Here is a 19,514-nt window from a genome sequence, read left to right as displayed (position 1 = left end):
TATGTGTCAAGTTGGGGGTCCTTGACATGAAAAAGTTTGAGAACCACTGCCCTATACCTTTCAGGACGGGAACCCCTTTTGGGGTTGTTGTTGCTATGTGTACAATATATATAGCAACATACATTTGTTGTATTTTTGGAATAAATATTTGAAGTTTTTCAGAAAACGTAGGTCAGGATTTAGAAGGCGTTTTTAGAATCGGCCTCAGGTCTAAACACCCACACACACACACACCCACACACACACCCACGCACACGCACACATACACACACGCACCCACACGGCAGTACACACACACACACACGCACACGCACACACCCACTGCAAACACTCCAACTCAAAGTGGGGTTCAGGGACCCTCAGGGTTCCTTGAGGAGGGGGTTCCAAATGGACTCGTACATGGGTCTGTCACTCTGAGAGTGTACACATGGGGTTCCACTTCCATTTGAGAACCACTGCTGTATAGGCATGGCCAGCATATAGGGATGCCAGGTTGAAACAGTGGTTACTGGTTAATATACTGTATTATCGTCTCTGTCGTCTGGAAACCTCATACGTCCAAAATATTTAAAACAGCAGAAATAGCAGATCTACTTGTAGATCTGCTATTTCTGCTGTTTTCAAATGTATAAAATTATTAAATATGTCAATTTATTTGTATATTCAGGGTATTTGTCATATATGGCCTGTTTTTTAATTAAGAAGCCTAAAAGGCAAACAGAAATACATTTTGTATGCATATGTCACGATTACAAACTTAAATTTGTAATCGTGACAGCCCTACCCAACAGCAACTATATAATAATAATAATAATAATAATAATAATAATAATAATAATAATATCCCCCACAGAGACGCGTCCACACAAGAAGAGGGGAGTGTGCAGGTGCATCCTGTTTCCTGCCAAGGACGATGATGGTGACGTGGTTATGCATGAGGAAGACTGCAGCTTCCTCATGCATAACCACCTACACAACAACACACTGGATGAGGAGGTACATTGTAGGGATGGGACGATAATCATTATTATCGTTTATTGCAGTGGTTTTCAACCAGTGGTCCGGGGACCACCAGTGGTCCTTGAGGGAGTACCAGGGGGTCCCCAGCGAGATTAGTTAACATAGCGTCACAATCCTTTTTAACCATTTAGCTTTGGCTATTCAAAAATAGCAGATATACAAGCTCATAGCGCGGCACCGAGTGCCGCGCTATGAGCTTGTAGATCTGCTATTTTTGAAAAACCTTGAAAAAGTGTGCATATCTTTGAATATTTATATTTTTTAAAGCGAAAATTAACTGATATCTTTGCTTCTGGGGGTCCCTGGCACAAAACATTTTCAAATGGGGGTCCGCGGCCAAATGTATATCAATTTAGGGGTCCTTGGCATGAAAAAGGTTGAAAACCACTGGTTTATTGTGATAAAGAAAAACGCTCACAATAATCATATCACAGAGATTTTAAGTTATCGTGAAATTGTCCTCCGTCATACACTAGCTTTTGTCGAGCTGCAAATTCAGTACGACTTCCAAAAAATAGCAGATCTACAAGCTCACAACGCGTTGCCTTTGAGCGTGTTGTGAGCTTGTAGGTCGGCTATATTTGGCGAACGGTTCCCCCAGAATAGGTAATGCTGGGGGTTCAAGTGGTTAACAAAAGTGACATTTTAAGTTTTAAGCGTGTGTGTGTGTGTGTGTGTGTTGTCCTCCAGGTGATAGAGGTTATCCAGGTCTTCCAGGCCTGCCCTCTATCCCCCCCTACGCCTTCGCGGAGAAGGGAGACGCCGGCTACCCTGGAGGTAACGGACTGCCCGGCTTCCCTGGACCAAGAGGTGAGCTAAAACTATAGATCTACACTTCTGCTTAGTGACCCGCGCTGGAACTATAAATAAGTGTGTTGTCTATTTTGACAGCCTTCAACCTTCAACATTGACCGGCTGATGAAGAGTATGAAAAAAAAGAATGCCTGTTTTCTTCAAAGGTTCCTGGTGAGGATATACTAGAAATATTATTGGATTTAGTTAATAATTTGATTAGTTCATCAACAGTATCCACAATGAGACTTTACATGTGTATTAGATACTTTTAGGCTGCCCTAACGGGTATTATAGGCTGAAGCTATTGGCTTATGAAAAGAAAATGGATTTTCTTTTTTTATGCCAGCGACAGAGATATGGCCTGAGCCATTAGGCTTCCAGGTTGTCCGTCCCAACCTCATGAGCGTGATATCTCACTTCCCCCTTTTGGGGAAGAGTTTCGCAGAAAATAGCCGATCAACGAGCTCACAAACGAAAAGTATTGAGCCCTGAGGGACTCCGCTCAACAACATATGGGCTTGTGGGAATTTCATGACATGACAAATATCCATTTGGACTAAAGCAGTGGTTTTAAACCTTTTTCATGCCAAGGACCCCCTAAATTGATATACATTTGGCAGCGGACCACCATTTGAAAATGTTTTGTCAGGGACCCCAGAAGAGAAGATTTGAGTACAAAATGTTCACTTTAGAAACATATATATTCAAAGACATGGGCGTATTTTCAAGACTTTTCAAAAAATAGCAGATCTACAAGCTCATAGCATGGCACTCGGTGCCGCGCTATGAGCTTGTAGATCTGCTATTTTTCGATAGCCAAAGCTAAGCGGTTAAAATGATTGTGACGCTATGTTAACTCATTTCGCTGGGGACCCCCTGGTACTCCCTCAAGGACCACTGGTTGAAAACCACTGGACTAAAGGATGGACTAACACTAACTCTAAATCCTTGTTTCCTTCACTTACTTAGTTACTAGTTACTTTGTAGATTTTGATTATTATAACCAAACGTAAACTTCAGCCCTATATACATTTCGGCCTTTTGAAAATAGCAGATGCATTGTGAGCTTGTAGATCTGCTATTTTCAAAAGATTTTTATCCATTTTCTACATTTTAAAACTTGTGAAATGGGACATTTTGCCTGATGAGTACTTTCTACTTTTAAATACATTTTGATACCAATACTTTTGTACTTTTACTTGAGTAAATTTTCAATGCAGGATTTCTACATTGCAGTATTGATACTTTTACTTACGTAAAAATGTTTTAGTACTTTTTTCCACCACTGATGGTTTGATGGGGATGGTGGTGTCGTCTGTGTCTCACCAGGAGGTGGAGGAGGACAGGAGGAGGGCAGGAGGAGAGGGACAGTCACAGAGGAGGACCGCCTGCCTCGGACCCCCAGCCAGGACGACCACCACCTTCACCAGAATCATCAGTCACCAGTAGGCTTTCCACAGTTATTACATTGTAGCCTAATCGCAATTATTTGAGATAATCTCCATTATTTTGGATAAGCTTCATAATCGTTTCCAACATTTTCAAAAAATAGCAAAAGAATTACTTGTGAGATTGTAGATAGGCTTGTATGTAATTCCGCTATTTTTAAAATATGTCAGTAATTTCATTTAGTTTAAAACATGTCAGTAATTTCATTTAGTTTAAAATATGTCAGTAATTTCATTTAGTTTAAAATATGTCAGTAATTTCATTTAGTTTAAAATATGTCAGTAATTTCATTTAGTTTAAAATATGTCAGTAATTTCATTTAGTTTAAAATATGTCAGTAATTTCATTTAGTTTAAAATATGTCAGTAATTTCTTTGTTAGTTTAAAGGTAGGTCAAGTGATTTTCTTTGGTTAAAATAAGTGTTATATAGCTCTATATTCTGATAGTACCCATTGCAATAGAGTGTTTGTTCGGTAACAGGAGTCTCCATGTCTCTCCTGCTCTTTATTTATAAACAGAAAATGCATTTTCAGGTCAGGATACCAATTCTATCCAATCAGGATACAGAACTCAGACAGGATACAGATTAAACAAGTGAAATTTGGAAGTTGGAAGTTATGACACAAAGAAATGAGCAGACAAAATTGGAACTGGAACACTATACAAATGAAGCTCTCTCCTGATTGGCTGAACATTTATTTTGTGTTTATTAAAGAGCTGGAGAGACATGGAGGAGACTCCTGTTACTGAACAAACACTCTATAGCAATGATTACTATCACAATAGAATGCTTTAACCTTTTTCATTTTTTTCACCTAAAATCATTACCCTACCTTTAAGTTATTTGTCATATCCGCCCTGTGGAATTGCTGTTTACGAAGCCAAACAGAAATGTCATTTTTATTTATGTAGTATTGTGTTCTATGCCAAACAAAACCCACAATTTAATCGTTAATCGCAATTATTTCTGTGACAATTAATCAAACCTTCATGATCGTGACAGCCTCGGTCGCCAGGAGGTGAGGAGGAGGAGGAGGAGGGCAGAGGAAAGACACGGGAGAGACGGTAAGGAAGTTTTATATTCATTAATTTAGTACTGCTATATTTGTTATGTTTAATCACACACAGTATCTGGAATAACTTTTAAGGTGAGGTAAGTGATTTTCTTCCTCTTTTTCTTTGACAAATAAAAGTAAAAAATGTTAAAGTTCTATATTGTTATAGATTGTCTCCCCATCTCTTTTTCTTCCGTCTCCCCGATACAGTTTTTTAGGTTGGGATACCAATTTTAATCCAAGCACAATCAAACCAATTGGTTTGATTGTCCAACTTTCCGAATGTTTTTTTGTCATTGTCTTGACCAGCTGTGACAGTGTGGCAGGTTTTGTGTGGCTTTCCACCTAATATAACTGTATAAACCAGTGGTTTTCAACCTTTTTCTTCAAGGACCCCTAAATTGATAGACATTTGGCCACGGACCCCCATCTGAAAATGTTTTGTGTCAGGGACGCTTTAAAGAAAAAAAAATATTCAAAGATATGCACACATTTTCTAGATTTTTCAAAAATAACAGATCTACAAGCTCATAGCGCGGCACTCGGTGCCACGCTATGAGCTTGTAGATCTGCTATTTTTGAATAGCCAAAGCTAAGTGGTTAAAATGATTGTGACGCTATGTTAACTCATTTTGCGGGGGACCCCCTGGACCACTGGTGGTCCCCGGACCACTGGTTGAGAACCACTGGATAAACAATGTGCTGCTCTCTCTCTCTGAATGAAATAAAGGTATTGATTGGTTGTTGTTGTTGATCAGAAAGGAGGAGAGTGGTGGTGAAGAGTGAGTCAGGGTTGACCGTCACCTTCTCTAACAACAACAAAGCTCAGGTCAGTCCACTGACATCCTGCTGACCTGATATTCCTCATGTTCAATCTAACCATTTTGACACTTTAGTACAGGGCCAGGAGCGTCCAAAATCTTTTCATATTTGAAAATATAAACATGCCGTAGGGCTGCCAACATCTCCTATCATCCTGTACCTTTGGACCATAAGAAAGTCACATATGTGGTGGAAAGTAACTAAGTACATTAATACTCAAGTACCGTGCTTAAGTAGAATTTTGAGGTATTTTGACTTTACTGCAGTATTTCCAATTTTCAGTACTTTTACTTCTACTCCACTACATCTCAGAGGCAAATATTGATACCATACGTTTGTACTTTTACTAAATTTTGAATTCCAGACTTTTACTTGGAGTAGAGTATTTCTACATTGTAGTATTGATACTTTTACTTACACCACTGCATACAAATGCATCACATTACAATAATTTTGTTGAACTACATTGCAATATCAATAGTCTTTTGGAGGCAGTGTTGCCAAATCTAAGCCACTCATCTGTGCTGTGAACTAAACAAAAACAACTTTTTTCACATGCATGCACTGTATTGATATTATATGTACACTCCGATAAATTGTCTTTTATTCAAATGTAACCAATTGTGAAAAAGTCTCTACAAAGTTTAATGAAATAGAATTATCTCACACAATAGCCCAGAAATAGCCCATCTGCCCAGGTTAATTTCAAAATGCATGAATTTCACATGCCTTACCTTATCTTACACAGATAGTAACAGTAATGGTTATAAACATTTCCCTGTTTTATAACCATTACTGTTCGTATCTGTGTAAGATGAGGGTTTTTGGTATGAAAACCCAATTTGTTTTGACATTAAGTATCAAACCAAACCGTTAGAATTGGAAAGTCCGTTGAGATTAGGTGAATATATGGGCATACCACAATAATTACAGATCTTGTACCGCCCCCAAATTGTAAGCTAAAGCAGGGGTCTTCAACAGGGGGTCCGTGACCCCTAGGGGGTCCTCAGAGTTACTACAGGGGGGCCACCAATGCTTTGTGTGAGAGGTTGTTTATGTTTCACATTAACCACTTGAACCCTAGCATCCCTATTCTGAGGAGAACTTTAGCCAAAAATAGCCGATCTACAAGCTCACAACGCCTCGCGCTGCGAGGCGTTGTGAGCTTGTAGATTGGCTATTTTTTAGGTTTGTTGTGGAGGGGGAAAAAAGAGCAGACCAAGTAAAAACAAAACAAAAATACAATATAGAGGGGGGTCCCTGCTTCGTCTCTCTCTAAGCTAGGGGGTCCTTAGCCTGAAAACGTTGAAGACCCCCGAGCTAAAGGATGTCCCCTTTTCACTGTGTTGCAGGTCCAGAGTGTTGATCGCCGAGCCCAAAGTCCTCCTTCCAGACGTGTTGTTTTCAGGCAGGTCCAGTGACATCCTTTTTGGTTGCTCTGTGTGTCAGTGGCTGATCAAAAATAAAACATTTTACAATTTGAAGTTGTTGATCCAGTCCGGGTTTTTCTTCCTAAAAAAAACACATCGGCTTCACGCTGGGTCTTAACCACATGCAGTGGTGGGAAAAGTACTCAAATGTTTTACTTAAGTAAAAGTATCAATACGGCAGTGTTGAAATACTCAGTTACAAGTAAGAGTCTGGAATTCAAAATTTACTACAGTAAAGAGTACAAAAGTATTGGTATCAAAATGTACTTAAATAGAAAGTACTCATTATGCAGAATGTCCCATTTCACAAGTTTTCAAATGTATAAAAGCTACAAGCTCACAATGCGTCGCATCGCAACACATTGTGAGCTTGTATATCGGCTATTTTCAAATGGCCCAAACGTATACAGGGCTGAAGTGGTTAATATAAGTTTTGTAAAAAATAATCAAAATCTACAAAGTAACTAGTAACTACGTTTTTCAAATAATTGTTGTGGAGTAGAAGTAAAAGCACTGAAAATTGGAAATACTCCAGTAAAGTGAAAATACCTCAAAAGTGTACTTAAGTAAGTAAATGTACTTAGTTACTTTACACCACTGACCACATGAACCCTAGCATCCCTATTCTGGGGCAAACATTTTGGCAATAATATCAGAATATTCATACCTTGTCCGCAATGAAGTATGAATTTATAAAGTTTAAATTATACCAGCCTCAATTTACCAGTTTGCCATGTAGTGTGAGATCAGAATAAATGGCGTGAACCCTAGGCAAGGTAAGTCTATTTGTATAGCAAATTTCAACAAGTGCTTTACATAAAACATTAAGCAGAGTCATTAAGACACAGGGCATTATACACATTATACAAGGACATTTGAACACAATAAAGAATAATTTGAAACAAAAAATAAGAGATTAAGAGATAAAATTATAGTGCTGCAGGAAGAAATGACTAAAACACCTCAGTAAAAGGCAATTAACGAATGACAGTAGTAAAACTATTTAGTGCTACAAAGTAACTTACTAGGATACATGGTAAACATCCAACTTAGTATCTGTCTAAACCAGTGCTTCTCAAAGTGGGGTCCGGGGACCCCCAGGGGTCCTTGAGGGGGTTCCAGGGGGTCCTCAGCAAAATGAGGAACAGTTTAATTTCACTTTTATTAGGAGTTAGCAGAATGAGATGTGTAAGAATGACTATTCAAAAATCAGGGCAACCTTTTTGACACAAGGTGCCATGTTTTTATTTTCTAGATAGTCATTATGCCATATCATCCAAATACAATATTTCCAAAAGATTTTGCCTGTCCATCTACATCAGTGGTTCTCAACCTGTGGGTCGGGACCCCCAGGGGGGTCCCCACATGATTTTGGGGGGGATCCCCAGATGATAGTGAAGTGACAATTTAAGGACTTTTAAGACAAAAAAAAAAAAAAAAGCAACAACAAAAGTAATCAATAAACTAGTATAAAACATTGGCCAAATAATATAAGAAAGAGACAAAGATTGTGAAAATAGACGATCTACAAGCTCACAACGCCTCGCGATGCGAGGCGTTGTGAGCTTGTAGATCTGCTATTTTCACAATATTTATCTGTGGAACGGAGTCTATCAAAATGGGGGGTCCCCAGTTCAAATAGGATTATTTTGGGGGTCGCGGCTTGAAAAGGTTGAGAACCACTGATCTACATAATGTTTTTTTTTCAGGACATTGTAATGATCATTTGACTCGACCTACTGTATCTCCCAGACAGGCGTCCCTCCCCAGTCAGAAGTCAGAGTTTTTATGAATGTAGAATTATGTGCAGGATGTCATTTGTATACAGTTTTAACCATTGAGACCTGAAGCCGATTCTACATGTCTCCTAAATCTCAACGGTATTCTGAAAAACGTATGTTTCTATATCAGTGGTGCTCAAACTTTTTTCATGTCAAGGACCCCCAAAATGATATGTATTTGGCCGCGGACCCCCATCAAAATATGTTGTTCCAGGGACCCCCCAGAAGCAAAGATTTGAGTTAAAAATGTTCGCTTTAAAAATATATATATTCAAAGATTTGCACACATTTTCACGATTTTTCATAAATAGCAGATATACAAGCTCATAGCGCGGCACTCGGTGCCGCGCTATGAGCTTGTATATCTGCTATTTTTGAATAGCCCAAAGAGTAAAATAATGCTTTTTAGCTCAAATCTAAAAATGAGACAGTTCCAGGTCTTAATGGGTTAATTGACTATATATATATATATTTGTTATATTTTATTTTCTCTCTCACACACTTGTGCCAGTGATCATCCTCCCCTGTGCCAATGTTGCCCCCCCGTGCCTAAGGTTGGCTGCCCACCCCCTGATTCAGATCATAGGTGTCATATGTACAGTATATCTAAATAACATCTGCATAGTACTGTAGTCATGTTCTTCATATAAATGACCACTAATCTCAAACACGCGCTACCAGCCACGCGGCTACCAGCCCTCTGACTGTTTTGCTGGGGTTTTCATGCAGAGGAAGTTCCTTCTCTCCATGCAGTCCCTGATCTGCCACTGGGCTGTGAGGTCTTCTTTGGGCAGGGTCCCACAGTGCCGCCCCCAGGCCGGACAGAGCGGCAGGTTCTCGTACCGCTGCGGTTGGCCGTCCACCCAGAGCCACTCCCCCGCCAGGAAACGCAGAGCTGTCCACACCTGGGGACGACAACATGGAGAGCAACGGAGGTAAAACAATCTTCCCTCGAGTGTTTACTTTGATTTAATTAGGACTCAGCCAGCGTTGATTTCGTCGACTAAAACTATGTCAAAAAATGCTTGTCGAGTACCTTTTTTCACTGACGAAAACTAAATACAAACTAAGCTACGATGACTAAAACTAAGACTAAATATATTGACAATTTCGGCAACAAATAAAAACTAGACTAAAATGTTAGGGAGTGACTAGTGTAGAAGAGATCCAGTAGAACTAAAAGACAAGACATTTTATGTTTGGCTGCGCACTGAAAATAGCAGATCTACAAGCTTTTTAGATCGGCTATTTTCAGCATGCGACCAAGTGTAAGATCAGCCATTACGACGCCAACAAGGCACCGGCAAAAATACATTTTAGTCGACTAAATCAACTGTAGATTTAGTCGACTAAAATCTTGTGATATTTAGTCGATTAAAAATAGACAAAAACTAAAACATTTCAGATGACTAAAATATGACTAAAACTAAATGGAATTTGATTCAAAAGATTACGACTAAAACAAAAAAAAAGAATTGCTGTCAAAATCAACACTTGGTACGAACGAGGCGACAACTTATACAACGTGACATCTCGATGCAGCCAAATCCTCAAACCTCATTGGTCGTGGCCTCCTGGATCCTGTCCCTGGCGTGGCGGTGGTCGTCCTTGGACTGCAGGCTCGCCAGGTCATACTGGTGGTCTCCGTAATGGTCATCATCATCAGGTTGGCTGGAGGAGGAGTCGGCGCCGATGTCCCTGCAGTGCTCCAAAGCCTGCTCCCACGTCTTGTTCTCTGTCACCAGGAGGACCAGGTCGGGGTCGCGGACAGGGTTGTTCTCACAGACGAACGGAAGACGAAGAGAGCAACGGGTGCTCTGCCACCTGTTCAGTGGTGGAAAAAGTACTCAAATTATTTTTTACTTAAGTAAAAGTACCAATACTGCAATATAAAGATACTCTGTTACAAGTACAAATCCAAAATTAAAAATTGACTTGAGTAAAAGTACAGAAGTATTGGCATCAAAATGTACTTAAAGTACCAAAAGTAAAAGTACTAAATATTTGAAAATAGCCTATGTATAAAATAGGGCTAAAGAGGTTAATGTATGTTTCATTATATTATAGTTTATTTCTGAAAAGTAACTATTAACTAAAGTTTTCAAATAAATGTAGTGGAGTAAAAGTACAATATTTGCCTCTGAGATGTAGTGGAGTAGAAGTAAAAGTATTGGAAATTGGAAATACTCAAGTAAAGTACAAATACCTCAAAATTGTACTTAAGTACAGTACTTGAGTAAATGCACTTAGTTACTTTCCACCACTGCACCTGTTAGTGGGAAAGGAAAAGAAGCCACAGTCGTCGTGGGTCGGCTGTCCCTCAGCCCAATTCCTGTAGTCTGAGTCCTTTGCGGTCCACTTCCAGATGTGTTTTTTAGGGGGTAAATGCAGTCCAATCCAGCCAGATCGAGCGAATTCTTTATGGTTGCTCAGTGTGACAGTGGCTAAGACCATGGACCTTTTGGCACAGCTCTCCTGGGCATCAAGCCAGGACATCTTTCTTTTTACATATTCAACATTGTCCTCGTCAGAGCAGTAGAAGTGAAATGCCGTAGAACACTTAACACTGTACCACAATCGACCTTTCAAACGGGTACAGTTCGTCATTTCAGGCTCTCCCGTTGCCCAGTTTGTGTCACTTGAAGCGTCTCCGCTGTGGAAAATAAAACAATCAACAATCAAGCTCAAGACCTGAGGCGATTCTTAAAAAAAACAGTTTAAAAAAAAAAAAACGAAAACATTTTTTTTCACGATTTTTCAAAAATAGCAGATCTACAAGCTCATAGCGCGGCATAGCCAAAGAAATCTAAAGTGACACAGATGCGTTCTAGGTCTTAATGGGTTAAAATGCTGAATTACATAAGTACATTCAGTAGTGTCTGTGTAATTACTCCACTGCATCTCACAGACAAATATTATAATTTTACTCCACTACAATTATTTGAAAACTTGAAGTTACTAGTTACTTTGTAGAATTTGATTATTATTTATATATATGTATAAAACATACATTAACCTCTTCAGCCCTACATATATTTTGGCCATTTGAAAATAGCTTGTAGATCTGCCATTTTCAAAATATTTCTTTGTGAAATGGGACACTCTGCATAATGTGTACTTTTACTTTTGGTACTTTAAGTACATTTTTATGCCAATATACCTTTGTACTTTTACTCAAGTCAATTTTTAATTCCGGACTTCTACTTGTAATGGAGTTTTTTCATGATATATGAATATGGAATAACTGGCTTTAACCACTTAGGCTCGATATTATATTATTCTACATTTTTGAAACATTTGGAAAATTTGGGACCTGAGCTTTACCTGACATGACATGCCCAAAATTGGGATGCCAGGTTGAAAGTGGTTAACCCATTGAGACCTGATTAAGCCGATTCTACATGTCTCCTAAATCCCAACATAGTTTTTTTTCTGAAAAACCTATGTTTCTATATCAGTGGTGCTCAATCTTTTTCATGTCAAGGACCCCCAAAATGATATGTATTTGGCCGCGGACCCCCATCAAAATATTTTGTTCCAGGGACCCCCAGAAGCAAAGATTTGAGTTAAAGATATTCACTATAAAAAACATATGTATTCAAAGATTTGCACACATTTTCACAAATAGCAGATCTACAAGCTCGTAGCGCGGCACTCGGTGCCGCGCTATGAGCTTGTATATCTGCTATTTTTGAATAGCCAAAAGTGTAAAATATGGCTTTTTAGCTCAAATCTAAAAATGAGACAGTTCCAGGTCTTAATGGGGAACCACTTTCAAGAAGAAGAAGACAGCGACTAACCTTCCTCCTGTCCACCTCCAGACAAAGATGTTCTTGGGGTCTCTGTACAGACCGATCCACGCGTCGTCATCGCTGGCTTTGATGTTCCTAAAATCGTCCCGCTGGTCTATTTCCTCAACGCTAACAGAAGCCAGGTCATGGTAATTCTTCATGCAGTACTTTCGCGCCTCTCTCCAGTTTTTCTCCTCGCCCACATAGTGAAATGTTTTCGTTTGCTCAAACGCCTCCAAATGAATAGCGGCAATGATGATGATGATGATGATGAGGAGGGACAGGGGGGTCTTAGATGGTCCCCTCTCCATCATTTTCACAAGTTGTTTCTTCAGTTCAAGTAGAGAAAAATGCGGGGGCAGAGTCCAGTTCTGTTATAACGTCCACTCTGTAGCCAAGTGCTCAGTGTGACCTGGTTGGCCAACTAAAGCAGGACTCACAGTCACAGAGCATGATAAAGATGTGGTGGGTTTGTCTGACGAGGAGCAGGATGTCACTCTGTTCTTATGACAGCCACTTAGCTGGACACGCCCACCTACGTGTAGCCTACCTGGACACCAGTGTTGTACAAAGTAGCCTACTCAACCCCAGTACTTGAGTCAAAGTATAGAAGATACAGTACTGGAGTATTTTCTTTTAGAAAATCAATGCATTGCTATATTGAAACGTAGGTCATTAGGTCGAGTCAAATGATCATTACATTTACAATGTCCTGATGTGAAAGAAAATATTTCAAAAGAAGAAAAAAAAAGTTATGTAAGATGACGGTCAGTCTGTTGGAAATATAATATTTTGATGATATGGCATACTGACTATCGTGTCAAAAAGGTTGCCGACCCCTGATTTTTGAATAGTCATTCTTACACATAACATTCTGCTAACTCCTAATAAAAGTGAAATTAAACTGTTCCTCATTTTGCTGAGGACCCCCTGGTCGTTGAGAAGCACTGGTTTAGAGCACTGGTTTAGAGAGACACTAAGTTTGATGTTTACCGTGTATCCTAGGTAGTTACTTGGTTGCACCAAATAGTTTTCCATTGCACTCCTCAGTTAAACACCCTTTAACTGAGGTGTTTTAGTCATTTCTTCCTGCAGAACTATAATTGTATTAGCTTATTTTTTGTTTCAAGTTATGTTGTATTGTGTTCAAATGTCCTTATATAATGTGTATAATGCCCTTTGTCTTAATGACTCAATGCTTAATGTTTTATGTAAAGCACTTGTCTTGTCTTGTTGAAATTTGCTATACAAATAGACTTACCTTGCCTCGGGTTCACGCCATTTATTCTGATCTCACACTACATGGCAAAATAGTAAATTGAATAAGGCTGGTATAATACAAAATGTATAAATTCATACCTCATTGCTATTATAATTATTTTAAATGACAATCTTATAGTACAAATAATCCAGGTAATAAACCAGCACATAACATGAAAGATACGAACAATACAGTACAGAAAAAAACCCCAATAACAATACAATGTAACAATAATATTACTGTAAGTATAGGATTCGGGGAAAACTGAGTCATACATACAAATACAGTTCTTTTGTTTTGTTTGTTATTTACTAGGATTAGAGAGGATTAGAGGAGCTGTTTAAATTACAAATTGAAGTGGGTGAAGTTAGGTAAATGTCTTGTTGAAATTTGCTATACAAATAGACTTACCTTGCCTAGGGTTCACGCCATTTATTCTGGTCTCACACTACATGGCAAAATAGTAAATTGAATAAGGCTGGTATAATACAAAATGTATGAATTCATACTTCATTGCTATAATTATTATTTTAAATGACAATATTATAGTTCAAATTCAGGTAATAAATCAGCAACAAAAACAAACAACAATATAATATAACAATAACATAAAGTATAGGATTCGGGGAAAACTGAGTCATACAATTGTAACAGTTTTTCTTTCTTTTTACCAGGTGCTCGAAGAGCGCCTGAGTCTAAGAATCGTCAGAGCAGAGGTCGACATATTACAGATTTGCAATAGACATATTTTCGACACATTTGCGTCATTGGCTGTCCTGGCTGTCCTTCACTCCTTGAAGCCAATGGCCACACGAATGGGGAGACGGCCCGCCCCCCACAGTAACAGCCCTCCGCTCTCCGCTCCCCTCATTCACACTGCAACAGTTGCAGAGCAGACAGTGCAAGTTGTACTGCAGCCTCAGGCTAACACAGTTAGCCTAAATGCTAGCGTGCTTCATTAGACCTAGTTTGGCTATTAAGTTATTATTTGGCCATGTTCACACTGACTTCAATCTTCGCTATTGTTGGGAAGACCTGTGTGGTGTCTAAAAATGTTGCCACCACTTATATAAAAAACATTATTAGCGTTTCGCGTCGCAAATTATGTTGCCAGGTTTGGCGAGAGAAATAAGCATTCCGAAAAACAAGTAATCAGGTCTATGAAAACAAACACACACACACACACACACACACACACACAGCACCTGGTAGAATATGACTTCAAGTCATTTTCTTTCTTGTTTTGTTATTTACTAGGATTAGAGAGGATTAGAGGAGCTGTTTAAATTCCAAATTGAAGTGTGTGAAGTTAGGTAGTTAGGTATGTTTTTTCCAGCACATATTTCAGCACAAAAATATAAATTAATTCAAGTATTTTCCGGATTACAGTAATAACAAATTATATCATTCAGAGTAAAAGAATAAAGCAAATTCACAGGATTAAAAGATTGGGTTTCTAAATCAGATTTACGGGAGATAAAAAAATAAATGGCGAACCGTTTCTATGTCTTGAGCACAAAATGAACATGAACTATCAACGTCTGCAAATTTAGAAATTATACTGTTGGATAAATGTTGTGTAGCAGCTTGAAATGTACTTCTTTGGCTTTATTTGAAATGCAATATTCATGAGAAAGGAGCCATGCTTTTCTCCACTGTGTCCATGCAGTATGTGACCTCTAATAAAATGTTCCCCTTGGAATTATTATTATATATTTTTATTGACAAAATATCAACATTCAGGACAAAATAACAGGACAAAATGCAGTTACAATACTGGAAAAATAAAATAAAGAAAGAAAAAATAATGCTCAGTGTGACCTGGTTGGCCAACTAAAGCAGGACTCAGACAGAGCATTTCCCCAAACAATAGGCTCTATTCACAGCAGCCATATTATGAAGACATTCACAGGTGTTACCAATGATACTAATGAAGGCTCTGTTCCATTCTGGTCAAACAGAGTCAGGGTTGCTGATATTGTGTGCATGTTGGCTCACTGGAAACACTCTGCTACACCAGTGGGTCTAAAGTTGGGGTCCAGGGACCCTCATGGGCTTCCAAATGGCCCCTTATGGGTGTGTAACTCTGAGAGTGTACAAACGGAACCAAATGGACCCGTAATAATAAGGCTGCTGTGCATAGAGCCTATTCAAATACATTTCAAAAAGAAAGAACAGGTGTTCATTGTGTCTACCTAGGTGAGGCTGAACATAAAAAAAGACTTTCAATGGTTAGGTAAGGTTAGGACAAAGTCAATGTAGGCAAATTACCTCTCCACATACTTGCATATAAAGAAAATCCCATACCCCCACGATGGTCAGCGGATGCAATTTGACTGTGCCTTCACTGGACATGGCTCACATGTCCCCGGAATGGGTGGACCAAAGGAAACGTTCCCAGCTCCATTATTTTCATATAATAAATTGAGTACCTCAGTTTGCCATGTATTGTTGTACTTCAATAATACAAATTGTTTCAAAACGTGTAAATACAATACTTTTGGACATAAACTAATGTAAGTCTGATACTGGTGTAGTGTGAATGTTCACAGAAATCATGTATACTTTACATTACTACTAAAGACCGTCTAGGCAAGGTCAGGTTTCTGTCAGGACAAAGTCAATGTAGGCAAATTACCTCCACACACACGCACGCACACGCACGCACGCACACGCACGCACGCACACGCACACGCACACGCACACGCACACACACACACACACACACACATATACGCACACACGCACACACACACACACACAGACAATTTTGAAATAGCAGGGTGGGAAATTGCCGTTTTCAATACACGATAGTGCACTTGGTGATACAAGCGCGAAATTTGGCACAGATGTCCTTCACATGACCCTAATTGATAATCAACCTCTGGCCACGCAAAAATCCTAAGATTTCAAGATGGCCACCACCAGTTTTCAAAATGGCTGCAACTGGGCAAATGTTTTGGACTATATCACTTTGCTGGGGCTTATTTTAATATATGAGAATATGTTCTGGAGGTATTTCTACCCAGTACGATAAAAAATAACATTAGGTTCCAATATGGCGGCATGTTTTCCAATATGGCTGCCGATAAATTGCAGAAATGTGCATCTGCTTATGGTTTATCCACATGAGCTTGTAGTACATGTATTTGTATTAATTACCATACACAGAATCCATTTATGGAACATTTGAAAGTGATTTATTAGCTTGGTAAAGCTTAGCGCTTACTTTTTGTTTTGATATAAGTAATTATAAACACATTCTCAATTACAATGGTGGCTGGGCAAGTGACAGGCCAGTGTACTAGCAACTGCAACCACAGAGGGGTGTGCAGATAAGTCCAAACTTAAAGCATTTGCAGTGTCCAGAACATGCTTTTTTACATCCACATCGTGTCAGCTTCTGGCATAATTTGGCAAACAGGACTGCACAATAGTGACTGGCCCCATATATGTCCTGCTTGGAATGCACTTCACTTGCATTCACTTCCTTGTAGGAACTACTTCTATGAAGTTCTATCGTACATGAGTACTATGAACTCCTCAATGACTTGCATATGTTTATCATTTATTGCAACAGGTGTTGAACCTAATTTGGAGAAGTTGTCTGCCATGCTGACCTTTTTCCCTTTCCATGGAAGGACGAAACTGTGGCATCCCCTGAATGCATGAAAGAAGCAAAGACCTGATGACTTTGATTCAATAGCTGATGCAATTTCATGAACAGGGATCCATCTGAGATCCTTCCCTCCTTCCAAAGGCAATCCACAGCTAATTCAAGCCAAGTCTTTGAACAAGTGAAACTGTTAGGTCAACAATGTCAGTATCTGAGGCAGAGCTGCAGAGGATAGCATCTGACACATCATGATTCGCAGCTCAGATACTGACGTCTTATAGACCCCCTGGTATTGCTGAGGTGGAGCGCCACACTCACCGTACCTACGTACTCATACACTGATCCTGACCGAACCCATGACCATGTGATCCGAAGGTGAAAGCTCTACCGACTGAGCTACCCAGACACAAAAGGTCTGTCTCAATTCAGGGGTTGCAGCCTCCAAGTGCACACCCTAGGTAGGGTGGGTAGGGCACTGCCCCCTGGAGGGCGCATAGGGCATACACTCTGCCTGTGAAATGGGACAGCACTTCGCCGAGTCGAGTCGAGTGAACCCGGAAAAAGCCGAGCGTCCACCACTGTTGTTTCTCCGACATTTTTTTTTTACTTCTAAAAAGCTTTAAAACTTCTTTTTTGTGGTACGGAATTTACTTTTAAGATATTTTAGGATAGCATTAAGTTGACTAAACTTAATATATGTGGTCAATTAATCATGAAACTATTTAAAATAATAATTTAGAGAACCGTCACGTCGGGTCCTGGGGCGACCAGTGAAACTCATGTAGCCGTTGAAAGCAGCTTGTTTTCGGCCTGACTCTTCCAAATGTCCCGTTGCTCCCACGGTTGTCTGCGGAACGAACTTGATGGGATTGACAGACCCACTTACAACTGTAGCCCATTGGTTCTCAAAGTGGGGTCCGGGGACCCCCAGGGGTCCTTGCGGGGGTTCCAGGGGGTCTTCCACAAAACGATTTAATTAATATAGCGACGTCACAATAATTTTAACCACTTTAACCATTTTTATACTTTGGCTATTCAAAAATAGCAGATATACAAGCTCATAGCTTGAGCTTGCAGATCTGCTATTTGTAGATCTGCTATTGTTTGAATTTGTGCAAATCTTTGAATAATATTATTTGTTAAGCAAACATTTGTCACTAAAATCTTTGCTTCTGGGGGTCACTTAAACAACATATTTTGAGATGGGGGTCCGCGGCCAAATACATATCATTTTGGGGGTCCTTGACATGAAAATGTTTGAGAACCACTGCTCTAGCCTATTTGTTCATAGGCCATGTTATCGTGGTTGATTCCACGCTCTTTATTGTTATAATATTCATTCAATTAATTATGTTCTGGTTTTGTCATAACGGTACGATGTCCGACGTAACCTATACTGTGTGACTTTGATGGGTTAGTTCATTGATGGGTTCAAAAATAGCAGATATACAAGCTCATAGCTTGAGCTTGTAGATCTATTTTTGAATTTGTGCAAATCTTTGAATATATATTTTGTTAAGCAAACATTTGTCACTAAAATCTTTGCTTCTGGGGGTCACTGGAACAAAATATCTGGAGATGGGGGTCCGCGGCCAAATACATATCATTTTGGGAATCCTTGACATGAAAAGGATTGTTTTACATTCTTTTGCCCAACAAAAAATTCAATCAGTCAGTCAATCAATCAAACCACTGCTCTAGCATATTTGTTCATAAGGCTATTATCGTGGTTGATTCCTCGCTCTTTATTGTTATAATATTCATTAAATTAATTATGTTCTGGTTTTGTCATAACGGTCTGATGTCCGACTAGCTCCAATCGGAACCTCACCCTCCGCTGTATAGCTCCGAGATGAGGTTCCTCGTTTATCTCTGCCGTTTGGTTGAAAAATGTCCGCACATTTTCCACTTTACATGTTTCTTACCTCTTTCTGCACATCGTATCCAAAAAGTAAAGGTTTTCTGAAATGCTCACAGATGTTTGACATTTTAACGTACCATAAAATCTATCCAACGAGTTGAAAAAGGCACTTAATTCGCCTCTCTCCTCCGCCGGTTACATGGCCGATCTACAAGCTTGTGAGCTTGTAGATCGGCTATTTTGAAATAGTCTAAAATAGTGTTAAAGTGGTTAATGTGTGTTTCATTATATCATAATTTATCTGCAAAGTATACTAGTAACTAAAGTTTTAAAATAAATGTTGATAGAGCTGTTTTTTTCCTTATCACCCACACAAAGTACCAGAGCCAGACACTTTCATAACGGCAACATAGGAAAGAAGACTCTAATACAGGCAGCCATGAAGATGATGAAGATGAGGATGGTAGATGATGATGGTGTGACAGCTCTGACCGGTCAGTGGTCAGTGGTCACTGTGTGGCACTGAAAAGAATGGTTATCGTAGAGAAGAACACCGAGATGTATTGTTCTGAAAACAGTCCAAGATTAACCTCCTAGTGTTATGGTTAACATACCAGGCTGAACCCATCAGA

At 39.4% G+C, this 19,514-nt stretch overlaps 1 protein-coding gene across 1 annotated transcript; it reads right to left on the bottom strand.

Annotated features, from left to right (window-relative positions):
- Positions 1-8,949: 8,949 nt before the first annotated feature.
- LOC311034989 (macrophage mannose receptor 1-like) lies at positions 8,950-12,590 on the bottom strand. Its single transcript, XM_084043038.1, has 4 exons — positions 12,154-12,590; positions 10,623-11,006; positions 9,910-10,177; positions 8,950-9,258 (listed from the first exon to the last, which is right to left on the bottom strand). Exons 1-4 carry the CDS (start codon positions 12,456-12,458, stop codon positions 9,043-9,045), a joined length of 1,173 nt encoding a protein of 390 aa, XP_083899164.1. The 5' UTR covers positions 12,459-12,590; the 3' UTR covers positions 8,950-9,042.
- Between the last annotated feature and the right edge of the window lie 6,924 nt (positions 12,591-19,514).

The sequence above is a fragment of the Gymnoscopelus microlampas genome (genome assembly GCF_963454915.1).
Source record: "Gymnoscopelus microlampas genome assembly, chromosome: 19".
NCBI lineage: Eukaryota > Metazoa > Chordata > Actinopteri > Myctophiformes > Myctophidae > Gymnoscopelus > Gymnoscopelus microlampas.
This window is presented reverse-complemented; position numbering and strand designations above follow the sequence as displayed.

Coding starts and splice junctions, on each gene's coding strand:
- LOC311034989 (XM_084043038.1), bottom strand. CDS start 12,458: ATGATGGAGAGGGGACCATCTAAGACCCCCCTGTCCCTCCTCATCATC. Junction 11,007..12,153: donor TGGAGGTGGACAGGAGGAAG/GTTAGTCGCTGT, acceptor TATTTTCCACAG/CGGAGACGCTTCAAGTGACA. Junction 10,178..10,622: donor TTTTCCTTTCCCACTAACAG/GTGCAGTGGTGG, acceptor ACCACTGAACAG/GTGGCAGAGCACCCGTTGCT.